Here is a 25,531-nt window from a genome sequence, read left to right as displayed (position 1 = left end):
CAGAGGAACCCTGCTGATAACACAGATGAAATAGTCTGCCTCTTTCCTAACTTAAGAGGAGTGGAGCTTTGTAATAAATGGCTGCCATGTGGCAGCTGTCTCCCAGCTTCGTGAGCCTGGCAGTAGTTAATCCTGTCAGCAAGTCATGCTCCCTGGAAAAGAGCAGTGAGGAGAGCTGCAGACTCTTGAATCATTCTCTCTGCAAAACATTTGCATGTCGAATCCCTTTCTGCTTAAAATGAGTTTGGTGATTTGGTGGAGGCTCTCATCTTTAAGTAGGACTAGGCTTTTAAATGTTAGAGATGTGTGGAGATGTTGCGATCTTTTTTCCCTCTTAAAAAAGAATAAGCCATTTTGGTTTTGGAGGACATGTTCCTGGGTATAAAATATGTTGTTTTGTAAAGAAGGGTTGCTCTGTGTCGGTGTTGTTTTGTGTTAAGAAGTTAAAGGTTGAGCATCTGAGGTCATGATTATCCTTAGGAGCGTGAGGTTTTAAAATATAAAAGCGTTTACCTTAATTTGTTTTTTGTTTTGTTGAGCATGTATAGTTTCTATCCATTCTACATAACCTGTAAAACTAGAACTTTCACTGAAAATAAGTTGGAGATTCTTGTGCAGTAGTGTAATACCCTCAGTTTTTCACAAGGCTTGCAATGAGGTTGTAATGATTGACAGCACCACCATCAGGAAATGAGTTTTATTCACTGTAATTTCTGACTCTTTTCTCACGTTGTGCATTGCATTGCTGGAGTACCTTGTGTGGTGTGCAGTGCTTTGGCATGCTGCCTGGTGAGGTGCTGCACAGAGCGCACTGCCGTTACTTGCAAAAGATGTGCTCTTTTGGGGCTCTGCAGAGAGCAAACCAGCACTGTCCCCTTTGGTGGGTGAAACGCTCTTTTAATGCATCCCTGGAGGAAGAGGATCACAAGCAGCATACTACGCAAGATGCAGGGCACTAGCACAGGAGATTTTCTGTCTTCCTCTGCATGATTCATCCTGCCTCTCAGTAATCCCTTCCAAACCTGTCCTGCTGCACACATGCAGCTCCAGCTCTGTGTGAAAAACAAGCATGAGGCAGCAAAATGCTTGCTCGTTTCTCCCACCCCATCCTCCAGGGATTTGCCTGGGACCTTTGCCTGCATCCTTGGGTCTGAGGCTGCCTTGGGCCAAGCTGTGGGGTTACAGGCCCCCCCCCCTCCTGACCCAACAGCTGCAGGCACCGATTGCCAGCGAGCGGCACAGCCGCATAGCTTCGTGGCTTTTCTTCCTCTCACTGCTGCTGTTCCTTCTTGTTTCCACAAAGCCATGAGGAGGAACAACCAGACTGATTGTCTCCCCACCGGGTGGGTGCCTGGGCATCTGCAAGGCCAGTTGGTAAGGCACAGAAGCCCCTGTTTTTTAAGTGACACCGGGGGCTATTGATTGCAGGCTCGAGCTGTGCTGCTGCTGCACAGATGCTTGCTCTTGGCCCACCTTAAAAGGACAAGATATCCCGTAGTTCAGACGGGCTGTATATTGCTGGGGATGCCAGCATCTCTCAGCAGAACTGAGTGTCCCACTTCACCCACACTGCATCCTGCAGCCTTTTCTTCTCCAGAGCTGAAGGGCAGTGCAACCTGCCTTGTCTGGAGGGGAAGTGACTTTTCTTCCCTCTTACATCGAAATGTTTTCTGTCTGGTTCTCCCAAATGCAATTTGTCTAGCTCACCCCTCAGGCACTGGGACAAGCACCCCGTTACCTCAGCAAAGTGCTTGCTTGCTTAGCCATCTAAGTGATGGCGCATCAGTGGATAGATTTTTTTCTTTTTCTGGCCTCCAAGGTATGAAATTCACTGGGTTTGTGATTCTACCCTTTGGCACAAGGCAAAAAATTAAAAGAAATCACACCATCTATTTGCTACGTTTCAGATTGTTTCCTCTCTTTACCTCCCTTGCCCCTCCGAGGCAGCAGCAGCAGTGAGGTTTTGCTTCTCTGAGAGCTGCTGGGGGAGCTCAGGCCCACCTCCCACCTCAGCAGGGAGCCTTCAGGGATGGGCTCTGCAGCCCCTGGCTTTGAGGAATGTGCTCCCAGACTCCCAGGCTCTCCTGCATCGTGTTCCACAGTGTCTCCTCACACAGCAGGATGTGGGCCAGCCCCAGCCCGATCAAGAGCCTCAGTCAGGCTGGAGAAGGCGCATCCATCTGGGGAGAGACCCTGTGCCATGTCTCGAGGCATGCTGCTGTCCTGTAGCCTGCCAGCCCAGGGGGACGCGGAGAGATTTTCTTGGGTCGCCACTTCATCTAAGGCAAATAAACTGGAGTCGAAGCCAAGAAACACATCAACTTCCTGGAACTCTGCGAGCCGTCCACACAGCTGTCCTAGCTTGCCGAACACATGCAAAGCAGAGCTTATAAGGACAGACAGTATTGCTTTTGTGTCCCTCCTCGGCACGCGGGGAGGGAGCAGGGCAGGGCACACTGGGTAACGCTGAAGGTCTGTCTTGTCCAGCATGCTTCCTTTGCCACTGTGAGCCGTGGGGGCTGGACAGCCTCCCCACAGGCCTCCTGCACCCCACTGGCTGTATGGGAAGCTGGCAAAATGAGGATGGAGGGGAGTTTGTGGAGGGATCTGTGATTACATTTGCTGGCTTTTACTTTGCTGTTTTTCCAACTTAGTTTTTTTGCGTGTCTGAAATCAGCTCTTGTGGCCCCAGGTTTGTTCAATTGTCTTGAAATCTTAGTATCCCTTTTTGTCTGAACACGTTCTCGAGGCTGACTGCAGTTTGGTGACAAAGGCTTCCTGGAGGGCCAGATGCTAACCCACAAGCTGATAGGGAAGATGAGGATGAGGAACAGCTTTTAGATAGGTCTTTGATACGAGGGAGGAGGAAGATGATGTTAGAAAATCTTGGAATTCATCAGCAGCTAGTCAGTTGTGTGATGTTGCCATCCTGGGCGCAGTGATGCTGGGCAGGAGTTCATTGTGGGTTTGGACCAGACCCTCAGATGTGCAAGGCATGGTGGCAGAGAATAAAGCTTTCCCATCACAGGATGGGCTGTCAGATTTTGGTTTCGCTCTCGGCAGTGCAGCAGCATGTGCTTTGCTTCTCCTTTCTAGCCTAGCAAGACCGCAGGCTGCTGCGTGTCATGCTGTCCTCACTGCGTGCAGGAACAGATGGGAGTGTGCTTGCTCTTCAAGTTAGCAAACTGCAGGGCCAAGAAGACAGGTATGAATGCATCTTATATTAACGCTGCCATTGAACCCATTGAACAATGCAGGAAAATTCCATCCAGAAGCCCCTGCTTTTCCAGCACAGCATCTCACTGTTACATCAGTACAGCTTCCTCGTTTTCCCTGTGACTTCACAGCATTGTACCAGGGCATCATGGTGATTCAGAGTTGTAGTTAGCTTAAGGCAGTAGCAAAGTTCAAATTCTGATATGTTTCATGGAGAGATGCTTTTGGTCATCCAAGCCAAAGTCCTGAGGACTGCTAATGGTCCATAGATCATGAGAATGCAGATTTCAAAACTTACAGAAAAACCGAATCGCCCAAATATCTCATCATGCATGCAAAGGGGTGAAACTGAAGAAGTAAACACCTTTGAATATTCAAAATTTAGGCTGTTAGGTGTGGTAGCAATAGTGTACAAAATAGACCATAGATGTGGAAGTCTTCTTGCTCTTATTTGTCCTGTCCCTAAACAGGTGGTGCACTCCAGCCCTGCTTTAAGGCATGGCGATGAACATGTGCTTCACTTGTTTATTCAGTGTCTGTGCCTATCTGCCAGTGCGTGTGTTAAATTAGAGGAGACACGTGGATGTGGTGGATTTGTAGAGTTCTTCTGCAGAATGAGGTATTTCACACATGTTGACACGGATAAAACAGCTATATCAGTATGAACCCCAAGAGGTCATCACAAGATGAGCGGTCTGTCTTTTAGTGCCCAGAGAGCGCGTGTCCTGAGCTGTTGCTCCTTTGGTTTGGTGTCTTTGAGGATTCGTTTGTTGTTGGGTTTTGTATGGTTGCTTGTTGTTTGTTTTTTTTAATCCCAGAGGAAAACTTCAGTTAGAGTTGCAAGTTCAAAAGCTTTGGGGCAATATCCTTAGTGCCTGTCTTGTTCTGAATACTAAGCTAATAACCGACCACCAGCTATTCCCATGCCACTGTTTTTTTTTTTTATGCTTGTCTTCCTTTCCCCATAGGCTGCCCTGTACTGGTGCTCCAGCAGTGGTGACAGTGAGGTGACGCTGCCAGTATATTTCTCTACCGCTGGGGTGCCGAGTCAGCACCAACACTTCAGTAGCAAGGGCACAGTTGATATTAAAAAGGTCAGTTGGGAAGACTTTTTTCTTTTGGCTTTCCTTTGCATTGAGGCAGTGGCTTTCAATGGTATTAACCCCTTTTTCTTCCTACACAACGCATTTTCATCCTCTTTCCTTACTGCCAGCTTTGAAGCCAAATCACATTCAAAAAGTAGTTTGGGTGGCTGTGTGCATCTCTTGGGGATCTTTTGTGCTTGGGAGCGTCTCTGTGTGCTCCAGGAAGGAAATATGCTCCTCTGGTGCAAGCTCAGTACAAGACCATTGCATCAGATACCTTTCTGAAAGTGGTATAGTGATTCTTAGGTATTATAATCTCAAGGGTAAACGGTAAACTTTTGTTTATTCAAATGCAATCTCTCTCTTTGAAGTTCTGTTCATCTCTGAATTTGTATACTAGGAAGGTCTGGCCTTCATTTAAATGATCCTTGGATATTTTTTCCTATCACTAAGAAGACAAAAAAAAAAAACAAAAAACAACAACAAAAAAAAACAGTGGGAGTAGGATAATAGCGTTGCTAAGATGGAAATGATGAAGAAGGCTCAGGATTCCTGTTTGGGCCTCACAGGAAAACGTGGTTTGAAATGCATGTGTGTGGGGGGTGCATTCCTAAAGCCATCATTTGTTTCCCCTGTTTCTGCTCCTCCCACCGTGTTCTGTGCTGCGTTCTACGGCATGTTTAATGAAACCAATAAAAGTATTTGGCTGAGAGTGTTAATCTTTCCCTGGCCCAATTAGTGCATGGCTTCCAATTTAACATTGATGTGAGCATTTTTTTTAAGGCAGAACAATGAGCAGCTTTGTGCTACACACCAGGTTTTCCCCCGCCTTGCCTATATTGTGTATTTCTTTCTACCTATTCCAAACAGAGAGCTCCTGTGCAGAGACAGGGGAACAAACCAGGGCAGGGACTTGTACCAGCTCCATGTTAGTGTGGCTGTCTCTCAATGGCAAGTCAAGTGACCGTGACTCTCAAGGCTCATCATCTCTTCTCCTTTCTTCTTCCTTCCTTCCCCTGTAGCCCTTGCTGGCCTGCATTCTCCTTCTTGCTTCATCTGTGATGCTCATAGCCAGAAGGAGGAACAGCTGTAACAGTTGAGAGTGGTCTTTAAAGAAAAAAATTAAATATAAATAAATGCACATAAGCAGAGGGGGGAAGTAGCTGCTGATGGACTCAGCTTTAGCATACAGTGGAGTCACACTCCACTCTGGGATACCAGAGGAGGAAATAGGTCTAGCAAGTGTCTTCCTGTACAGACTGAATGGGAAGCAACAAGGATTTTTCCTTTTTTTTTTTTTTTTTTTTTTTTTTTTTTTTGAGCCCGCTGTTTCTCAGCAGCTCTCCTGTTATGTGTGGCATCGGGATGGGCCTCCAGCACAAGGAGGAGCTGAAGGCCCTGCAGCCTTCTGTGTGAGATTGCAGTTGTCCAGTTTCATGGCTTCGGAAACAACACCAAGTGGAGGGAGCCGGGTCCCTTTCTGTGGCCATGGATGGAAGGCTGTTGAGATTTTGTTTTGTTTGTTGCCTGCTCACATGTATGCCCTCTGCTTTCATAAGAGAGGGTGACTGTGATGCTGGGGGAGGGTCTCCAGAATAGATGACTTGAATGCTTGTGACCAGTTCCTTGTTTCCTAGAGGCTTTGCTCAGATGTTGAATGCAACCTGAGGCCATGCTGTTTGCCAGCCTCTTTCCTGTTTGTCTCTCTTTCCTGGAGGTCTTTGTTCTCTTTTGGGGAAAGGGAGGAAGGAGGCTCCATTGGTGTGACCTCCCAGCTGGGGTGTTTAGAGTCCTAAGGGCAGGGCCACAGGGCATTCCTGCTGATCACTGCTTGTCTCATTCCTGGGATCTCATAGGTGCCGTGGAAAAAAACATTTCCTCATCCTCACTGATGCATTTATTTAAAAAAAAAAAAAAAAAAAAAAAAAAAAAAAAAAAAGCTGCGAGAGAAACCTCTCGGTATTCTCTTGCCTGAAGGCTTTCTGCCATGGGTTTTCCCACAGGAAGGAGTGATTTGGCCCAGTATCCTTATTGTTTCTATATCCTATTGCAAATAGAAAGTTATGCCTCTGAAATCAGTGTGTCCTGCTCATGTGGTTATCTTTGTTTAAGTGGTACATTTTTGATTCATGCAAGAAAATGGAAAATACATATGTGAACAAAAGCATGCGACAGTAATCCTATTTTTGCAGAATTGAATTTCAACCTTTTAACTGCTTAAAATTAAGAAATGCAGAATCTTCAGAGTTAGACTATAGAGTAACTTTTTCCAGGATGTAATGGTGGTAACATTAATGCTAGAGGCATTGACTGAAAGAGGAAAGGGTAAGTGTACTTCAGAAGGAGAAGCTGGTTTTTCTTGATGTATCTGTTTGCTTGTTTTTATGTAGTAAAGCACTTACTTGCATTGTTTTAACAGAAGTCCTTCCAAATAATATAAACTGGTCATTGTTTTTGGTACTGAGCAGATACAGCAAGCAACTTGGAAGTAACTCTTTAGTACTTGTTCTCTTCAAGATTAAATCACTTATGCAGTAGAAAGAAGTGACTGTTGCTCTTAAATGACCTCTTTTAAAGACCCTATCAAATCAGCAGCTCTTATACTTGTTTGAGAAAATACAGACGGATGGATGCTTGGCCTCTTGAATCAAGCAGTCCCTTCCATCACAGGGAACATTAGTGCTTTGCTTAGCAGAAAAGCATACAAAAGTAACCTTCAAAGAGTTATCTTGAATTGTTCAGGATAGCATCAAAATAGTCTTGGTTTCTGAAGATGCAGACTAAAAATGGTGTTTGAAGAAGTTGATTTTATCTGGAGCCCTAGACTGTGGCTTCAGTCAGGCACACGTATGTTTCATCTCCAGACTGTGCTGGCTCACTGTGTCAAACCACCAGTGTGCTGCTCCTGAGAAGGATGGCAGTTTGACACAGAGAGCTTGAGTCTGCTGCTTTTTCTTGTGTTGAGTGAAGCAAGGAACTGCATGACACAAGTGAAGAGAGCAGAAACTGGGCCCTTTCTCTTTGTCAGATTTTTGTTGTTCACTCTGAAATGTCAGTAGGTGGGATACCATCATTTCTTGTTTGCATATGCTGTTCAAAAAGCATTTGAAGATACGTTTTGTAACTGATTTGCGTCATCCTTGAGAATTTGTTATTTAAAAGGAAGAAACCCTATTAGCCATAAATTGAGAGTGATGGCCTCTGCTTTCTGAAAAAAAGGAAAGTCTGTATTAAGTCTGCTGGATGTGATTTGGAAACTTGAGATGATGAAATGTCCTCAGTGTGTTAATTTCCAATACGAAGTTATAAAAGTGTATTTCTCCAATAAAAAGATATGGATATTTTCAGTGTTACGAATCATCTACTTCAGAGGCTGTGACCATGAGTGCCATGAAGAGAACTCCTCTCTTTGTTAGGTGTTGATGATTCACCTTCACCTCTATCAGTGATGTTCAACTGCATTGTCATTCTACAGCCAGAGCAGGAATCCCTCCTGAAACCCCAAGGATAGCACGATAAGGTTGTGGTCTAGAAAGGGGTGTGGAGGAATTCTGTCAGCAGATATGGTGGTTGCTTGTCTTCTGTTCATCTAAAACCCTTGGGCAGCGGGTGTAAGGAATGTGCCAGATGGCCCCAAAAACCTCAGTACTCATTTCTCCATTGCAGGAAGGAAGAAGATTGCTCTGAATTCATCTATTGGTGTAAACATTAATCCTCCAAGAAGAGAAATTGAGGGGTGGGATGGTTGTGAGTGAAACTGAATTACTTAGTGAATCTCCAGCAGCAGAATACTCTTCCAAGTTCTTTACCATATGTCATGAGTGTCAGTGGCACACTAGCTTCTTCAGTCCTTTGTTCCCTATTCCTTTTTTTTTCTCATGGTTGAATGCTGGGGACCAAGCTGAGTAAGGGTTTCCTCTCTTTGTTTGCCCAGATTTCACTGCTGGTGGCAGCAGCAGTATCTCCCATTCCTGTGCCAGGGTGCTTGTGGCTACGGGCGCTTGATTACATTGGCTCTGTTGACATGCTTCCACCATCAAACCTACACAGCCATCAGTAGAGCACTCAAAAAACTGGGGCTTTAATCTCTACTAAAACAACTTTCACCGAAATGTAATCTCATTCTCTTTTTCCCATCTCCCTCACACAGTGCTAGAGGGTGCTACTGAAGAAGAGGCTGAAGAGCCTGATGCTACTAAGCCTGCTACACTAAGTGAGGAGACCAGCAAGCAAGAAGAGAGCCACAGTCAATCAGGGAATAGCAATGAAGGTAACTGGTCTGACTAGCTCTGAGTGACTCTTTAATTTAGGGCATTGATGAAGGCTTGTAGAAATATTTCTTACCTAATCCATAACCCTTATCTGTGTGAAGGGTATAATATACACTGAGCAGAGGCATAGGTGCATGCTTTTCTTTCCTTGTCCCTAACCTTTATCTGTGTGAAGTATATAAAATATGGTGAGCAGAAGCATGGGCACATAAATACTCAGCCACTACTGTAGGCTTCCAAACTAAGATTTTCTTGGCTCCAGGTAGCTTGGCACCACATTACTTAGTCTCAAAAAACACCTGTTTGTAGTGCTCAAACTTATCTTCCAAAGTCAGTATTATGCAGAGATGAAATGTTCACAGGCAAATATGTTTCTCCTTGTTCACCCTCACATCCTCTTGTGTTAGAGTGACTCACACACACATGAAGATCCTATGCTGTCCACCTGAGATGACAGTTGTAGACTTGCAGGGTGTTCCTATTTGGTTGGGAGATTCTTTTTTAGAGGAAGGAACGTTCAGTTTGAAAGCATTTTCCTTTTTAACTCTTAAGGGGAAAGTGGGGGACCTTACCAGTGTGTTTGACAAGCTATGTACGAAATGTGATGGAGAAGTCTGAATCTGAATAGCTTTGCCTGCAGGGCGGCATCAGTCGTGGCTGTAACATATACTCTATGGACTGATAAGAGTGGGTAGAACAAAAAGAAAAAGATAATTATATCATTGCCAGGTGTGGGAGTAAAAATGTATTTTACGAGATTTGAAGTTGGATTTTTTTCAAATTTAGCTTTTTGCTTCTACAAGGCTGACTTAAGCTATGTGACAGAGAAACTGGTATACTGTGCTACTGATGCCTCAGTTGTGCAATTCTGCTTAAAATACTTGAATGCTTGCTTGCTTGCTTGAATGATGGTGTTTGCCAGAGCATTCATTCATTGGTACTGATGTGATAGTTCATTGCGATTGCAAGGTACTGCAATTAATACCATTTTGCAGCAAGAAAATTTAAGGTAAATCACTCCATAATTCCTGTACTGAATTTAGTTTGGAAGTCAAGATAATGTGAACATCCTTTAAGAAGAGATCTGCACCTTGTCCTATACATTCCAATAGGAGAAGCTTTCACTACTACAAGAAAATCTTCAGTTAATATGAGCTGTTGTCCATGAAATCAGGCAGTGTGATGTGAGTTGCAGGCAGCTGAAAATACATTGGGGTTTTGCTTTTGTGTTTTTTTGTTTAATTTTTTAGATGGCCTAGCACCTCTTATGTGCTCTTTTTCTTTTTAATTCCAGAGAAGCAGCTGGAAACCTTAAACAGTTACAAGGTGTCACCAAGTTCACCAAACAGTTCGGACGGAGCAGACTTGTCCTCCATTGATGCCATGATGTCAGCAGTAATGAATGTGGGGAAGATAGCTGAAAATGGGGGGACCTCTCAGACTGTCAAATCTCCCTCGAAGTCTCCTGCACCAAATCGGATTGGTAGGAGGAATCAGGTTTGTAAACTCAAGTACAGGGAGATGATGGGAAGTCAAACAGCTGCATGGAAAATGATGTGATTATGTTTCGTTGGTGGTTTTGTCTTTTTTTCACTCAGTGAGTTTGTCTTGCCTCTGTTATTGCTTCTTTTTGCATGCTTCCTGATGGCCCCTCAGAACTTAACTTTAGAAAACTGGGGATGGAAGAGGTCTGCTTGCTTGGGCCCACATGTCATACAGCATGTCATGTCATACACATGTCATCAGCAGCAAGCTGATATACCGGATGACACCAGCAGCAGCAAAACGAAAATTGCCACTTCTTCCCTGCTACATCCATTATCCATGTTCTTGCATTTCCCTGATTTGTTGAGAGGGACAGTTTGTTTCATTAACCTAGGAGAAAAGTATCTGGAATTAAAGTAGTTCAGTGAGGGATGGCCTGGCCAGGGGACTCTGGGGCTTGGCTCGGTTGTTGAGAGAGTACCTTCATGAGGTATTGCTCCTGCAGAAGATCTGAGTGATTTAAGGTTAAAGGTGGTGCTAGAACAAAATGTCCATAAAGGCACTCAGTTCACACAGTTGTACTGTAAGGTGCCCTTATTTGTTGTTGATGAAAATGTGAAGAACTGTTGCAGAATGTTTTGTATAAATCTTGTAGCTTTTATCAGTTTGGTTTTTTTCCATTTACCAGTTGATGACTCCATATGATAGCTGTATTGATCTGGAGAAGTGATAGAGTCAGTTCAAGCTGTGATTATTGATATCCATGTTTCTCTTTTGCTGAGTTAAGCCTTACTAATTAAGGTGTTACAGAACAGCAAGAAATCCAAGTCCCTCCGTCTGTTTGACTTTAGCACAGAGAATTTGTAAATGAGTCAAGATGTAATGGGGATCAGAAAGGTTGAGAAGTGTGGCTGGTGATGGTCCTGTAGTATTTTATTAATAACTTGCAGAGTGGCTGCCCAGTTGACATACTTATGACTTGTCTTGAATTTTCTTGCTTAAAATGAGTTAAAAATCACTAACAATATATGAACATAGGAATTCTTATTTGAAGAACCTTGGCTGTGTATGGGCAACTGTGTTGGTGGTGTCACACTGTCTAGCATCTGACTTCAGGGTTTATTTGCAGTGTTCCCTGTTAAGGGCTACCCTGGTTCCTTGATTTCATCGTGTGAAGTACAGACTGGAGTTGAGATGAGGCTCAGTGGTAGTGCTGTTGCACAGCTGTCCGCTGGAACACCACGTGGCTTGGCTTCAGGGAAGTTTATTAGTGTTAGTGACCTTTATTCCACCTGATACTTCGATGGGCACTGAATCAAAGCAAGCTTGAGAGTAAATGTGACAGGATTAAGAGGGATTCTTACAGTGTAAAAATAAATAAATACATTGAAAACATAGTAAATCGCTTATTTGTTAGTAGGCTGTAAGATCATTATTGCCAGAGGGGCAAATGGCTCCATTAGTGAGATATTAGAAGTGAGATGTGAAATAATAAGTGGGTACCAATCTGTTTAACAACATCTAATACTGTGAATTTCCATTTTCAGCATAGCAGCATGAAAGCACTGATTTGTTTCAGTGTTGAACAGTGCCCAGATCTCCAATTCTGGTCAGAATGTGCCCCTGATTTTAATTGCAAGGATAGTAACAGTCTAGTTTTCTGGGTCTGACTGCTGTTTCTTGGCAGCAAAACACTTTGCTGTGAACCTTTGTCCTCAGTCTATGGTTCTCTTTGTAATGCTGGCTTTATCTTTACTCTAGTCTACCTATAGTCTAATAAACATGTTCTCTCATCAACCTGCATCCATTTTAACTTCTCATTTGCTTTGCTCTATAAGAGAATAAAAAAAAAGGTGGCAAAGGTGAGCTGGAGAAAAGCAGCCCTTGTGCACAATTCCCAAAGCATTTGCCATCAGTTGAATGCAGAGCAGTCTTGCCAGGCTGACTGAGAAGAGGATGAGTAACAAATTGACTGTTAGTTTTATCTTTCAGTTCAGGAAGCGTGCTTTCTCCACCCTGGCTCCACCGAGGTGGCTGAGTGCTGTGTTCTACATTTGTGAATGGAGGTGCTTTTGGAGTAGAGATGCTAATGTATTTTGGCCTGGATCGAGTCAGTCAACAGCGTTCCTCTTGTAGCTAGCCTTGATTTGCTTGAGCTGTGTTACGGTATGCAGCATGTACCCTGGGTGACCACTGGAGAAAGTTTAGGTTTTAGTTAATAATAAACCCCAGATTCAATACTAATCAGCTCTGGCAGAGCTATAGTGTGTTTCTGATCTTTGCTTCAAGGTGAACCAGCAATTACTCTATCTGCTGTTCATTTGCTGATTCGGAGAGCAGGCAGTCGAGAAAGCAGGCTCTGAAGCCATTGATTGCATCGTGTAGAACTGTGTCACTCATTTAAAGGGGGGGCGAAAAAAAAGTAGTAGGTTGATAATTTCACATAAATACCCTGGGGATTAAACACGATCTAAACTGTCAGCACAGCTGCAGGGATTTTCCTTGCAGCACAGTGTGTTTGTTCTCTGTCCTGAGCCAACTTTAACAGGATTGCAGTATAATTGGAGCTGAACACTGCTCCGCAGGCTGGTTGCATGTAGTAAAATTAAAGTTGTATCAGTAGGATGGAATGTGTGTGTGTGAATTGTATGTGTGTGTGGGCACGAGGATAATGTGTTTTAATTTTCTTGGGGTGTTGAGACTTTATAATGGCAGCCTTTCTTATTTACTTTCTAATGTTTTGTGAGTAACAGGGCATTGGGCCCTGGCCTGTGTGTGTGGCCTACAATGATTACCTTCGGGATGGAGAGCCTTGCAGGGGAAACAAGAGGGGGGGTTGGGAGAGCCTAGCAGTTGCTGTTCCTGATACTTCTAGAAGGGAGGTCACTCGCCTTATTTACTTGAGGCAAAATGAGAAAATAGCTTTGCATCCACATCCACGAGTCACTGGAGTTAATGGAAAAATATCATGACCCCACTTCTGAAAATGTAATGTTACATTTTAGTCAGGAACTCTCTATAGAGTATTTCCTCAGATTATGTTGAGAGGAATATCGCTTTATTAAGTTGAAACTTAGGGGAAAAAAAAAATCAACAACAAAAAAACCTTTTCTAACACTGTGTCAGTGTCTTTCCCCTTGAAATGCCACAGGATTGATGACAGAGGCCTGGGCCAGTCAGCGCTCCGCACAAATGCTTGTGTCTGATGGTCTGGAAGTGGTCCTTTCTCAGTTGATAGCTTGTACGACAGTGAAGGGGAAAAAAATTGTTTAGAAAGAGGAAACAGATAGATATATACACATCAGCTCCCTCCTGTTTCTGACTAAAGAGCTACTTAGGTTTGGTGGATTTTTTTTTTTGCTGTTGTTTGTTTTTTTTTGCTTGTTCTCACTAATGTTACCTAAAATAGCCAACAAAGAGATTCAATAGAATGCATCCTTTTAGCATAAATATTATAGCTTCCCATCAGTCATGCAGAGGTGGTTTTTGTATTCTCATCACCACGAGTTTAGGTAACAAATGGTGAACCTCTAGCTGGTAAAGATGTGCATAGTTCTACAGAAAACAGGGGTTTCATTTTCAGTGCCAGATCTTCTTGCTCTGAGTCACACAGGCTTTGGTTCAGAAGCCACATCTGGTGAAAATGACCGTATGTCATTCAGTAGCCATCCTTGCAGACAACTCAGGCAGATGCCTTTGGTTTCTGTGAGAGTGCCATTCCATCCTCGGCTGTGCAAGAGTGGCGGCTTTCCCCAGTGTCTCAAGGGCATACTTAAATCAGACTGAGCAATCCAGGTCGGGTCTACTGCATTGTTTGTACTCATGGCTTGACCGTGGTTACTCCTCCTTCTCACCTGGGTGGAGGATAACCGGGTTCATAATGTGTTCTTTTAGAGTCACGTAGGCTCCCACATTGTCACCTCTTTCTCGTTATGACCTCATCAGATCTTGCAAGCTTAAGAAGGGTTGGGCCCGGCCAGTGTGCCTGGATGGGATGCTTCCAGGAGAAACACAGGATGCTCAAGGAAGTGGTGCTGGTGATTCAGTAAATGCTGCTCTTCCTTCTGAGTCAGAGCTCTGAGAAAAGGGCACTGGCCTAACGACTTGCCATTGAGGTGGGGTGGAAAACCCAAAGTCCTGAAGACTTGTGCTTCCTAAAGATCTTTTTGGGAGATTAGTTGCCTTTGCCAGCATATTCTGGCAGGATTCCAGTCTGGGTAATTGCTTTCTGCTCACCTAAATTCCTCCTGGCAGTTTGAGCTGGTTGCAGTAATTGCCTTCACTTCCTGTCCTAAACTGCTACTGCTGAGTATCTGTGCGCTGTTAAAACAGCTGCTGTTCTTCTGTGGTGGTTGAAATGGCCCCTATTTATAAATTCAGAAGTTTTTGAAACTTCCCTGAGGGATCTGCTGGGATGATAAATGCACATACAAGTCGTTCTGTTAGCAGTGGCCTTTTGTACTGGAGATGGCTTGTACTTTTTCCATCCACAGCAGTAACAGCTTTCCAGTTCTTTAATATCTGTATTCCTTCTGATTTTTTGTTGTTTTCTTCACAGGAAACAAAAGAAGAGAAGTCTTCCTATACCTGTCCTCTGTGTGAAAAGATTTGCACTACACAGCACCAGCTAACTATGCACATTCGTCAGGTACGTAAATTAGAGCTCTCGATTCCCTATTTTATTAAGTGTCTCAATTGCCAGTATGCATTTTGCAGTAGTGAAAAACAATTCCACGTGCAAATCAGAAATGCTTGTATATAACTTTTCACAATTGTTTTGCTTTTATTTAAGCTTTCCCCTGGTATTAATTAAAACAAACAAACAAACAAACAAAAAATCCATCACCAACCAAGAGATGGATAAATCTCCTCTCTTTCTCTCCTTTCCTTCCCCTCCCTACTCCCCCAGTGGCTCAAACAAGGATGTGTGTCCTGTTCTGCACAAGTATCCTAAGGTATCCTAAGGATCCGGAAAACCAATTCCATCATGAGGCATAAGTCCTGTTTTGTTATCCAGTTTGAATACAGTTCCCTTTACTGTTCATGCAAATAAGAAGCAGGAAGAAACAACTTTAAAATCATCTTGCTGTTAAGATCCTCTTTGTCTTTTACAGCGTACAGCAATTTTGGGAGGTAGAATTTAAAGTATGCATTTCAAATGTATGATGCTCTTTATTTTTGTAGATAACAGGCCTCATATTGCTCCTCTTGAAATACAAATATGTGTTACGAGGAGCTTTGACTTTTTCTACGTCAGAAAGTTCTCCTTGGGATGTTAAAGTTGTGGTTCACCACTCTGAGTCCACTAGATATTCATTACTTCAGTTTTCCCTTCTGTACTGTAACTGTTACTTAATTTTTTTCCTTATTCTCCATTTGGTTGTTGGGTTTTTTTTTGTTTTTTTTGGGTTTTTTTTTTTTTTTTTTTTTTGGTATGTGAAGAAATGTTCAATTCTCTCAATGCAAGCAAGAAAAAGTGGTACATATAATACAGTAGCTGATAACCATGTTTTCCCTGTAAAACAGAAGTATTTGCTTCTGTTTTCTTACTACACAGTCACTTTGAAATTAATACCTTTAAAGAGTATTTTTAAGCGTCTTCTGAAATCAAGTTTATAATTACATTCTCTTTCTTTTTCCCCCTTACCATTTACCCTACCCCAAACTGCTACATAGCTTAACGTATTCCAAGGTACCACTTGTTGGATGGGTTTTGCCAGATCCCTTTCTATCCTTTTCTGCTACACACCCAGTGAAAGTGCAGCATGTGGTGGGCATTCCAGGCTGCACAAAGCAGCTGCATTAAGGAGTTAAAAGCAAAGGGAGGGGGTGGAGTTATGGGGGAGGGCTATGGAAAAGAATTGGATATGGGGCACACCTTAATATAAGGTATTGTGTCACGTGGCTCTCTGAAGCTGCTTTTAAGATGTTTGCAGTTCTCTCTGATATTTTACTCACACTATGTAAGAGTCACTCAATGAAAAAAAATCGTTGCTTTCTCTAGCATAACACTGACACTGGAGGGACAGACCATTCCTGCAGCATCTGTGGAAAGTCTCTGAGCTCAGCGAGCTCCCTTGATCGCCACATGCTGGTGCACTCAGGTGAAAGGCCTTATAAATGTTCAGTGTGTGGACAGTCCTTCACCACCAATGGAAACATGCACAGGTGAGTGCTGATTGTGACCCAGGTGTTTGGAAGGCACTACAGGATAGAGGGCTGGGTTTGATTCCTTGGAAGAGCTTTGAAGCTAACTAAAGACCCTTACATGGACTGATATATGAGTATGGTGTGACACAAACTCACACACTCTACAACTGCTGGGATGATTATGTTGTGGAAGGGAGCCAAAATTGAGAAGGGGCTTCTAATTCTCCTCATGCAGTATTCAGTTGTTGTGGATATCCAGAAGTTTTGCTATTTTGGTTTTATTATTATCATTATTTTGACAAACAGGATGGATTTTTCTCTAAGGATAAAAATACATAGCCAAGCTGTAGAGGAACTCCTAATTGTGTAGCTTCTGAGTAGCAGATGCAAATGGTTGTACTGGGGTGGTGGATATTAAGCAGTGTAGTATCCAAATGCCACTGTGAAGATGCCTCTTCAGAATAATCAATCTTATTTGTAAATACATACATCACTACTTGCTCTGTAGTCAACTTACTGAACTACAGATCCAGGAAATTATCTGTGACCAGAGTGTCTGAACATAATTTGTGTGGTTTCTTTCCTAGGAATGTAGCAGTATGCCAACAGTTGACAACTAGGGAAACAACGTAAAATCACACAGAGTCATAGAATATCTGAATTTGTTGTGGTCCCATAAGGATCATCAAATGCAACTCCTGGCTCCGTACAGGACCAAATAGAATTTACTGGTTAGTTACAGTTATACTAACTGTAACACAACTCTAGGACAGCCCTATCAAATAAAATGTAATTTTATAGGACAGAGAAAGTAGGGATTTGTGTTTACTACACCAGCAGTGCCTGGAGCATCCTGGCTGGGGCCATCCCACTGGCTGGTGCCTTCTTGCTCCATGGTGCCTTCCTGCAGGACGTGCATTTCTAAAACTGCTCTGGAATCATAGAGTCGTTAAGTTGGAAAAGACCCCTAAGGTCATCTAGTTCAACCATCCACCCACCATCAATATTGCCCACCAAACCATGTCCCTAAGTACCACATCTACACGTTTCCTTTAACACCTCCAGGGGTGGAGTCTCCCCTGCTTCTCTGGACTACCTGTTCCAATACTTCACCACTCTTTGTATGGTCCTTCCCCTCTCACATCTCCCAGTTCAGTACTCATTTATTTGCATGGGTGGAGCACCTCAGAATTGATTAAGAGTTTGTGAATTCCCAAGTAGCTTTCGCCCCCATCTCAAACAGTTTACAACCTACAAAAAACTGGAAGATAAGTGGGGGAAAGGAGTGTAGCTTGTAAGTAACCTGATAAGAGTGATGGTTATAAATGGATTCTGTGTGGGAGGGAAGATAGCTTGTTTCACTGTTACCAACAGTTTTCCAAGCAGTATGCTATAGGTGGAATGAAAGGAGTTATTTCAGTGAGGAGAGGTACTATAATCCTACCCAAAGGAAGCAGTATCTGCTTGCAGCTCTGCCTCTTTCTGGATCTTATTGACAGCTTAAGCAGTCACATGAAAATGGAGAAATAGGAATGTGTGCAATTTTGTATCTCTGTGTTCATTTAACCCACACTCAATCAGAATTGAGGAGAGATGGAGAAAGAAACATCAGATGAGAAGAGGAAGACATAAAGATACTCAAAGGAGATAATAGCTTTGGGCATTGAATAAATCATGTCTGACTCAACTGAGTCAGTTGTGAGCCACATTTTCCAAATTGGGTTATTCCTCAGGAAGGCAGGGCAGCTTCTGAGTTGCAGCTGGTGCCAATATTGGCACCAGAGAGTGAATTTCAGCACCCAGACCCTCATATTGGATACCATTGTGTCCTGTTCCTCACTAGGCTACTTGCTGAAGGGTTGCAGGGTTTGTTTTAGCTTTTTGCTCATTAGGCATCTCCTCATCCTCACCAGAAACAGGGAGACTTCCTGTGGGACTTTACTCCAGGCCTGCCAGATGTTGATGTAGTATCCTTTGCTTATCGAGGTTTCCCTGTATAGCAACTCTTATCGTGCTTTAGCAGTAAATCTGCCAGACTGAGTGACATGCCCAAAAGAAGTAACTATAGATCAAAACCTTCTGATGACAAGGTTATTCCTTTGAAATTTTTCCTCTTAATGGGATTTTGCCTGATGTTGCCAGGATAGAGTGCTCTGTTTACTGCCCATGCTAGGAAGAACCTAAATTGTGCAAGGAACAGATTTCTGTTGCAAGCTCTTTCCATCTGACAGATGTCAGTTCCTGTCTGCTCTGTAGAACTCCTCTTTGTGTAGGCTTACACTGCAGCAGCAGAACACTGCAAAGTTGCTGAGCTCACTGACACGGCACCAGGTGGCCCCAGGCCTGTGACAGGAAACATCTTGAGCCTACTGAAACAGGGTAGTTTTGCTAAGGAAGAGTACTGGTGGGCAGGATGGTGCCAAACCATTTGCAGTGAATAACCATTTCTTGATGCTGTAACAGGATATGCTAGTGAATCCTGATGCTGTAGTGAAAAGCATGAATTACAAGTAGGCAGATGAGGATAAGTACAAAGTGAAATGAAATTTGTTATCTGGTACTATGACGAACTCAAAAGGATGATGTTGATTTTGCCCACTAGGTACTTCCTTCAGAAACAGGTATTTCTGGTCTGAGATGGTCTGAAGGAAATTATTCCATAGGCACCTCAGGTCTGGCTGTAGCATCGAGTCTCAGTGCTATGGATGAATGCTTTTCATATCACGTTCAAAACCTGCTGCCCCAGGAACCTGGAACAAGGGCCTGCTTGCCAGGTCCTGCCTCATGGACTGCTTCCAAAGGCCTTGCTGATGGTGGTACCATATCTGTTCTTCTGTGCCAGCTGGCCGGTGGGGCAGTAATGCCAGCTCATCTTTCCCTGCTGATGCACGCAATTCTTTTATTCCTTGCTTTCATGTTAGAGTATCCAAACAGTGGCAGATATATGCCCAAACCAACAGAGAACAGGGTTTCTAATGTCCCCCTCCAGAGTCTCACAAAGTGTGGAGCTGGGGAGAGAAGTGAATTTAACAGAAAGCTGTGGAAGTTCTGCTAAAGAATCAGCAGAGCTTGAACATTCCCACGTAGTGCCGGTTTTGCACCAAATATGCTCATTGCTTGGGATGGAGTGAGGGAGAATGTAGTCTACTGGGATCTGAATGGGAGCAGAACATATCTACACATCTTGCATATATTCTGTCTTCTCTTTCTTCCCCATGCCTTATTCTGGCTTTTACTTAACTGTCCATACTGTCTTTTTAAACTGGACCTTCTAAAATAACCATTTAGGGGTAAAAAATCCAATGGATTAATTTTGTCAAGGGCAGTGCTGTGCCACGGGAGTGCTTGCTTCTGTTCTGAGAGGATGAAATTTCGGATCCGTTTTTCCACCTCTAGCAGCCAGGCCATTAGACATTCAGCAGAGCAGAGGAGGAGGGGAGAAAAGTTCCAGATGCTTTTTTTGCCGTTAGGAAGTATCAATGCCACAATCTTCCTAAGAAGTAATTTTTCTCTCCCCTCTATTTATTAAGTGGAGGGATTAAAAACCCTCCATAGCTCTAATTTGTTGCTTTTTTTGCATCGCAGCAAGATTTTGTTGCAATACCTACTTTTTGTCAAGTGAGATCACTGTTTTCTCTGCCTTATTCTAGCTGTGCTGGGGTGTTGCATGCACTCTTTACCTGTTAAATTGATGCTGCCCTTCCTGACTCCCACAATACAAGCAAACACTTCATTTGTAAATGAGTCAGAGCCTCTCACATAAGGTCCAGTTTCTTTTTGTTGTGCTCCTTGGCTCCTTGTCAACAAGTCGAGTTGAATGGGCACTGCAAATAGAGGGGTGGAGAAGGAAGGTTCTGTGTGCAGCACCATTCAGTAAAAGAGGTTAAAGCCTGCTTCCTTTTCTGACCAGTATGACTCTTGGCCAGGATTTTCAACAAGGAACTGTGAGCTCAGGGCATCTCAGAAAGCTCTCTTATTGCTGCCAGATTGCTCCAGAGTGACCTGAGCCTCCAATGGGGACAGTCACAGTTGGAGAGAGCAAGGGTTTCTGGAGAGTGCTCAATGTATAGCATGAAAAGCTGATTTCCTCATTCCTTTGAATGTGCTGTCAGCCTAGGTGCCTCCGTCTCAGTGCTGCTGCTCCCATTTGAGGAGGGTTGTTGCAGTGTGCTGTGATAACTGGGAGGTCCATCCATGTCTGGGATCTGTACCAGAAACACGATTTGCTGAGAAGAAGTACAACTGGAGAGGACGCTGCCTTTTTTACACAATTTTTTTTCTGAGCAGAACTAGAAGGAGCAAGCTTTGTAGTGTCAGGGCCTGATGTGGGGCTTGGATGGCTTGTTTTCTTGGGACTTTTAGGAATTCAGAGGAAGGGAGATCACATTAATCTTGAGTTCTAAATTCCTGTAACTAGAGTGGCACTGTGATCTGTACATAAGAAAACGTATAGTACAGAGCATGCTAATCCTCACACTTCTCCACCAGAGACACAGACTCTGCAGCTTTGTCTTGTTCACAGTGAATTAAAGCTGAATACTCTCAGATCTCTAGCAGGAGCATAAAGTCTTATGGAAAGAAAGTGTGTGTGTATAAAGAGTTTTCTGTGACTCTGAGAAGTCTGGGGATTTCCAAAGAAGTGTCTGAAATCAATAGCTTGCAGTTACTGAAGGCTCTCCATCTGTACTATCACTGTAGCTCTCTATGGAGTTGATCTGTGAATCACACCGACTCTGAGGAGCTCTTTTGGGTCTTGATTCTGCTGCCAAATAGGAAGTTGCAAGCTTCTTGTTCTGTCTCCACCACTGCATGTCCCCAAAATGTGAACAGATGAGTTAGTCTGCTGATGTGAGTCTTGGTGGTGGTGATTCATAAGCTTTAGCAAGGGGCCTTAAGGTAGAGAAAAGAATTCGCTTGACTTACTGTGCTGTGCTGCACTCCAGTAGAACATGCAGCTGACTTCAGGGGGAAGAGTGATGCCTCCACTTTCTCCAAATGAGTTTCCTTCAGGGTAGGAGACACTGCCAACAGCTCTTTTTCTGTTTCTGTAACTAAGGATGGTCTGTACCTATCACTTTAAAATCAGATTTCCATCCCTGCCAAAGATACGTTCTCCATGCAACTTGGAAACATTAATAGGATGTAAACGCCAGAAGAGAGATGAGAAATGACCTTCCTGCCAGTTTCCAGTGGGTTACAATTACAGGCTCCATGGCAAGTTTGAAAAGAATTAAGGGATAATGCATTTATTTCAACCACAACTTCTGAAGTTTGGTAAACTAAGCTGCAGTGTCTGTGTCTGGTGTTCACCAGGCTGTATGTATGTGTGATAATGCAAACTGACTGAAGTGTTCTGTATGAAACCAGAATGCCACAGTTATTGACCTTCTTTCTGTCCTTCCTCCCTGCCTGGCAGAATTTTTCATAGTGGCATTTTAGTTACATCTTACTTGTAGGCTGTTTATGTACTGTCTCAAGAACAGGTCTCCGAGTTTGGAGATTTTTTTTTTGGCACATGCAAAACACCACATGCAACAACCACATGCAGAAGTCTTTGAAAATCAAATTGGAAGATCTGGATTGCAGAAGCTACGCTTTGAAGCATGCTTACAAAGGGTCCTATCAAAGAAGGTATTTCTTCTTTTAATTAAGAAGATTCTTTCTTTCTCAGTCTTGTTCCCCGTGTTAGATAATTTTCCCAAACTTTGTTGTTTTTTTTTTTTAACATTGTGTCAAGAGAAGAACTGGCTTTGTTACCCATGCATGGTACTCCTCTGCTATTGAAATTTTTGGAACAGCACCTCGTGTGTATGCACATGTTGCAGAGTGAGGGTTTTTGAAGAAAAAATGGAAAATGCACATGCTGGAGGGGAACCTGTGAATGCTGATGTTTTAGTCAGCCTCCTTCACCAACAAGTAAAGACTGTAATATACTGATTGGAAGATGAATGTTGTATCCCCAGAAAAGCACAGGGATTGAGATTCATAAATTTTGATGATTTTCCAGCTCTTTTTAGCAAAGGCCTGTCTTTTACAGACAGGCATGCTTACAGGCTGCCTGTCACATCCCAAACATCCAATACGCAGAGTGTCTTCAAGATCTGGCTAAATCCATCATCTCCCTGTGTTCCACCTGTGAATTCTCCTATGTTATTTATGATGCTGGCTTGCTTCCAGTAAGCAGTGTGTGCTTTGTGGGGTGCAGTGCAGTAACAATGCCCAGCTTCAAAGTACAAATAGGATCTCTGCAGTGTAGCACATGCGTGCAGTCTGGCATTTGTTTAATATGGAGATTTTTGGAGGCAGAGTCTAGCCAAATGGGATGATGAACTGTTTTTGTTGTTGTTTTGTTTCTCAGAAGGGAACTGTCTTATTACAATGTTGTTTGTTTTCTGGTGCACAGATGGCCAATTGGAAATTTGGTGTTAAAATTTTTGGTAGCTTTGGGAGATGGGACACATAAAATCTTGAAGCTAAAAGCGAGTGCCTAAGAAACTCGCCACACTGAAAATGACTGACACTTCACATGTGTGAAAAGGCCCTTGTTTATTGTCTTGCACAATAGAAATGTCTCTTTGGTCATCTCCTGAGGAGCTTTTATTTCAGCGCCCTTAAATACGAAGGAGGAGGATGTATTACAGGCTTTCAAATCCATTCCTTACATGTGGGGGATGATTTAACCGCTGTCAGCATGCTAGTAAAAGATAAGCTTCAGCAAATACAAGTGCCCTAATTCTTGAGCAGGGATAACTAACACAAAGGACTAATTGCAGCTTCTAGTAATTGATAACTAGAGCTGTAGAAGGCAAGTGAGAGATGATACCTGTTTTAGTTTTCTTTGTGGTTAAAAACTGTTTCTTACGTTTTCATTAATATGTTTTGTAAATAAAGGTGGGGAAATGGAGAGAAATGTTTTTGGTCTCTCCTGTCAGCAGGGATGTCCACAGTAAATGTTTGGTACCCTGCTGAGACCTCTGTGTTTTGAAGAAGATTTCAAAAAGGAAGAAAAAGGCCAGGATTTTTCAACAGCAGCGTCTAGCAGTAAGAGTCTGTTTCTCTGTGTCTTCGGTGAGAATGAGAAGGACAAATTATTTTTAATAGTCCAGGCAGAAGCTTTCGTCTGTCTCACTGTTGCTGAGTAGATTGATCATCTTTGTAAAGATTAGACATAAACCATTTTTTAATTCACACGATGCGTAAATAGGATGCTCCAAAAAAAAAAAAAAGTGGATATCTTCAGTTGTAAGCTAACCTAAAGGAGCTCTTGTGTCACAATACCACTGTGAGCCGTGAGAACTGTAAGGAGATGCTATGATTTCAGACATATTAAAAATGGCTTGTAGCCTTGGACAGTATCCCCCTTCAGTTATCATTAAAGACCAGCTAAGGAAGTGAACACAAAAACAGTAATGTTGAGATCTGATTAGAATCAAGCGAAGCAAGGAAGTGCGGAGTTAAGATTTATATGCTAACCTTAATTAGCTCTATTGTTCTTGAGAGCTGAAGCATACACAATGAGGAACATTATACTTGCATCTCCACAGCTCTTCAGTACCTAAACATAAGAAAGAATCCACTGTGCTTTTCAGCCCTAGATTTCGTGTGCGCTGCCTTTCATTACTATCTAAATCTGCACTTGTACTTCGTAAGGTTGTGGATTCTTAGGCTTTAGTTTTCTGCAGGCAAAAAGGGGATGCTGCCTTCGGTGGTGAGTTGAGGTTTGTGGTGCGAGTGGTGCTTGGAAGGAAGGTGGTCTGACATCAGAGTAATGCCACCCTCCTCACGGGCAGTAACATAAATCTCCATGTAACAGAGTGCATTCAGCGTAGCTTAGTGCTGCTTTGTTAACCATGTCACAGTTCAAACGAGCACAAACCACTTGACAGATTAGACCCTGGTTGCAGAGCACATGGCTGCAAGAGGCCTTGATCTTTCCGCATTAGTACCCTTTTGGGAACATCACCTCCTCCAAAGGTTTTTCTCAGGGATGCTACCTCGTCTTCTCACCTTGAGGAGTTACAGAATAAATAGAAGCTTTAGCTTTGCAAGCGCTAGAAAATCCAGGCGGTCTCAGCAACCAGTCCTTTGCCGTAAGCCTGATGGTAACGTGAGGCTCGCAGAGATGTGAGCTCTCAAGGTTAACAAGCGGTGCATTGTCTGGTTGGCTTTTTTGGAGCAATTCTGTATAGTAAGTGCTGGCTGCTGAGAAAGTTTGCTGCGAAAGTTTGTATGTTAAGGTCATCTTTGCTTAGCCTGTTGTGTGTGTGCATGTCGGAAATACTTGCATCGCTTCCCTAATGAGTGTGTGCTCAGTGTTGTCTGAAAAGACTCCTGGGCCAAGTACAAAGAGAAGGAGGAAAAAGTCAATCTTATACCTTGTTTGTGGTTGCTGTCGTTCCACCTTTAATGTATATCTTCCAGCTTTACCTTTTCTCCCCCCAAGTATCCAACCCGCTCAACCTGTTCTAGCTCTGCGTGCTGCAACCAGTACATTGCAGTATGTACCCCCTCTCCGGGTCAGTGGGTTATTTGCCTTTCTCTTTTTTCCCCTCTTTTAAAAATAGGCTGTTCATTCATAGCAGACTGTCAGCATTTGGGGAAACTTCTCTAACTCTAAAAAAAATGGTCTTAGCCAGGGCCTTCTGCTCATGTTTTTTAACTGCAGTGCTCACCTGCGTGATGCACAGCTTTGGCAAAGACATGATCAAGAGCTCATGCCATGCAACAAGTAAACAGCACACTGTACAAACACTGCTTTCACTTTCTTGAAGGCATCAACAAGTGTGTTGCCTTTGTCAGGCTGCTCTCTTAGCTGAAGTTTTCTAAATGCTTGCAGTGATTTCTAGTGATTTTTCAACATCAGTTCTCCAGTGCACTGCGTGGAGAGACATCTCAAAATCCCCACATTCTGCAGCGGTTCCTGCTGATTCCTCTAAAGCAGCGCTAGTCGTGCAGGGACTTCTGTTTCCAGCTGCTGTGCTTGTCTAAAGTGGAGCTGTGGAACAAGATGAGAAACCTTTTCCTGGTGCTGTGAGATCACCGCTGGTGAGGAAGGAGGACCACATGTTCAGGAACAGGAGAGGAAATGGGCTAAACACGTGAAGCCTCGTGTGCTGGGGTTCTGTCCTCAGCTCTAGCAGAAGTTTGCACAGCTCGTGCGTGCCCCGATAACCCTCACTTCCTTGCCCCTCGAGTTGCGTGGTGACTGCTGATACCAGGGTAACGTGGAGACCCTGCTTTCATAAAGATGTGCCTCTGTTATCTCGTGCAGCTTCCTTGTTTGCAGGCATGTGTGCGGGGGGAGGTACTAAGCTCCATCTGCGC

General features: G+C 43.4%; 1 protein-coding gene across 7 annotated transcripts in view; it reads left to right on the top strand.

The window, feature by feature from the left end:
- Positions 1 to 25,531, top strand: part of RREB1 (ras responsive element binding protein 1) — a 123,326-nt gene that overhangs the window by 47,575 nt on the left and 50,220 nt on the right. For 4 of the 7 annotated variants that reach the window (XM_085220259.1, XM_085220255.1, XM_085220256.1 and 1 more), the window contains exons 2-5: positions 8,452 to 8,571; positions 9,867 to 10,069; positions 14,616 to 14,705; positions 16,062 to 16,225. In XM_085220259.1, coding sequence (XP_085076385.1) covers positions 9,956 to 10,069; positions 14,616 to 14,705; positions 16,062 to 16,225 — 368 coding nt within the window. In that variant the 5' untranslated portion in view covers positions 8,452 to 8,571; positions 9,867 to 9,955. Of the gene's footprint in view, positions 1 to 4,183; positions 4,311 to 8,451; positions 8,572 to 9,866; positions 10,070 to 14,615; positions 14,706 to 16,061; positions 16,226 to 25,531 lie in introns of those variants that run through there. The other 3 variants (XM_085220257.1, XM_085220258.1, XM_031552757.2) reach the window with 2 other exon arrangements.

This window comes from Meleagris gallopavo, chromosome 3, assembly GCF_905368555.1.
Source record: "Meleagris gallopavo chromosome 3, MGAL_WU_HG_1.1, whole genome shotgun sequence".
Taxonomy (NCBI): Eukaryota; Metazoa; Chordata; class Aves; order Galliformes; family Phasianidae; genus Meleagris; species Meleagris gallopavo.
The sequence above is the reverse complement of the archived record's forward strand: the minus strand, read 5'-3'. Positions and strand labels throughout refer to the sequence as shown.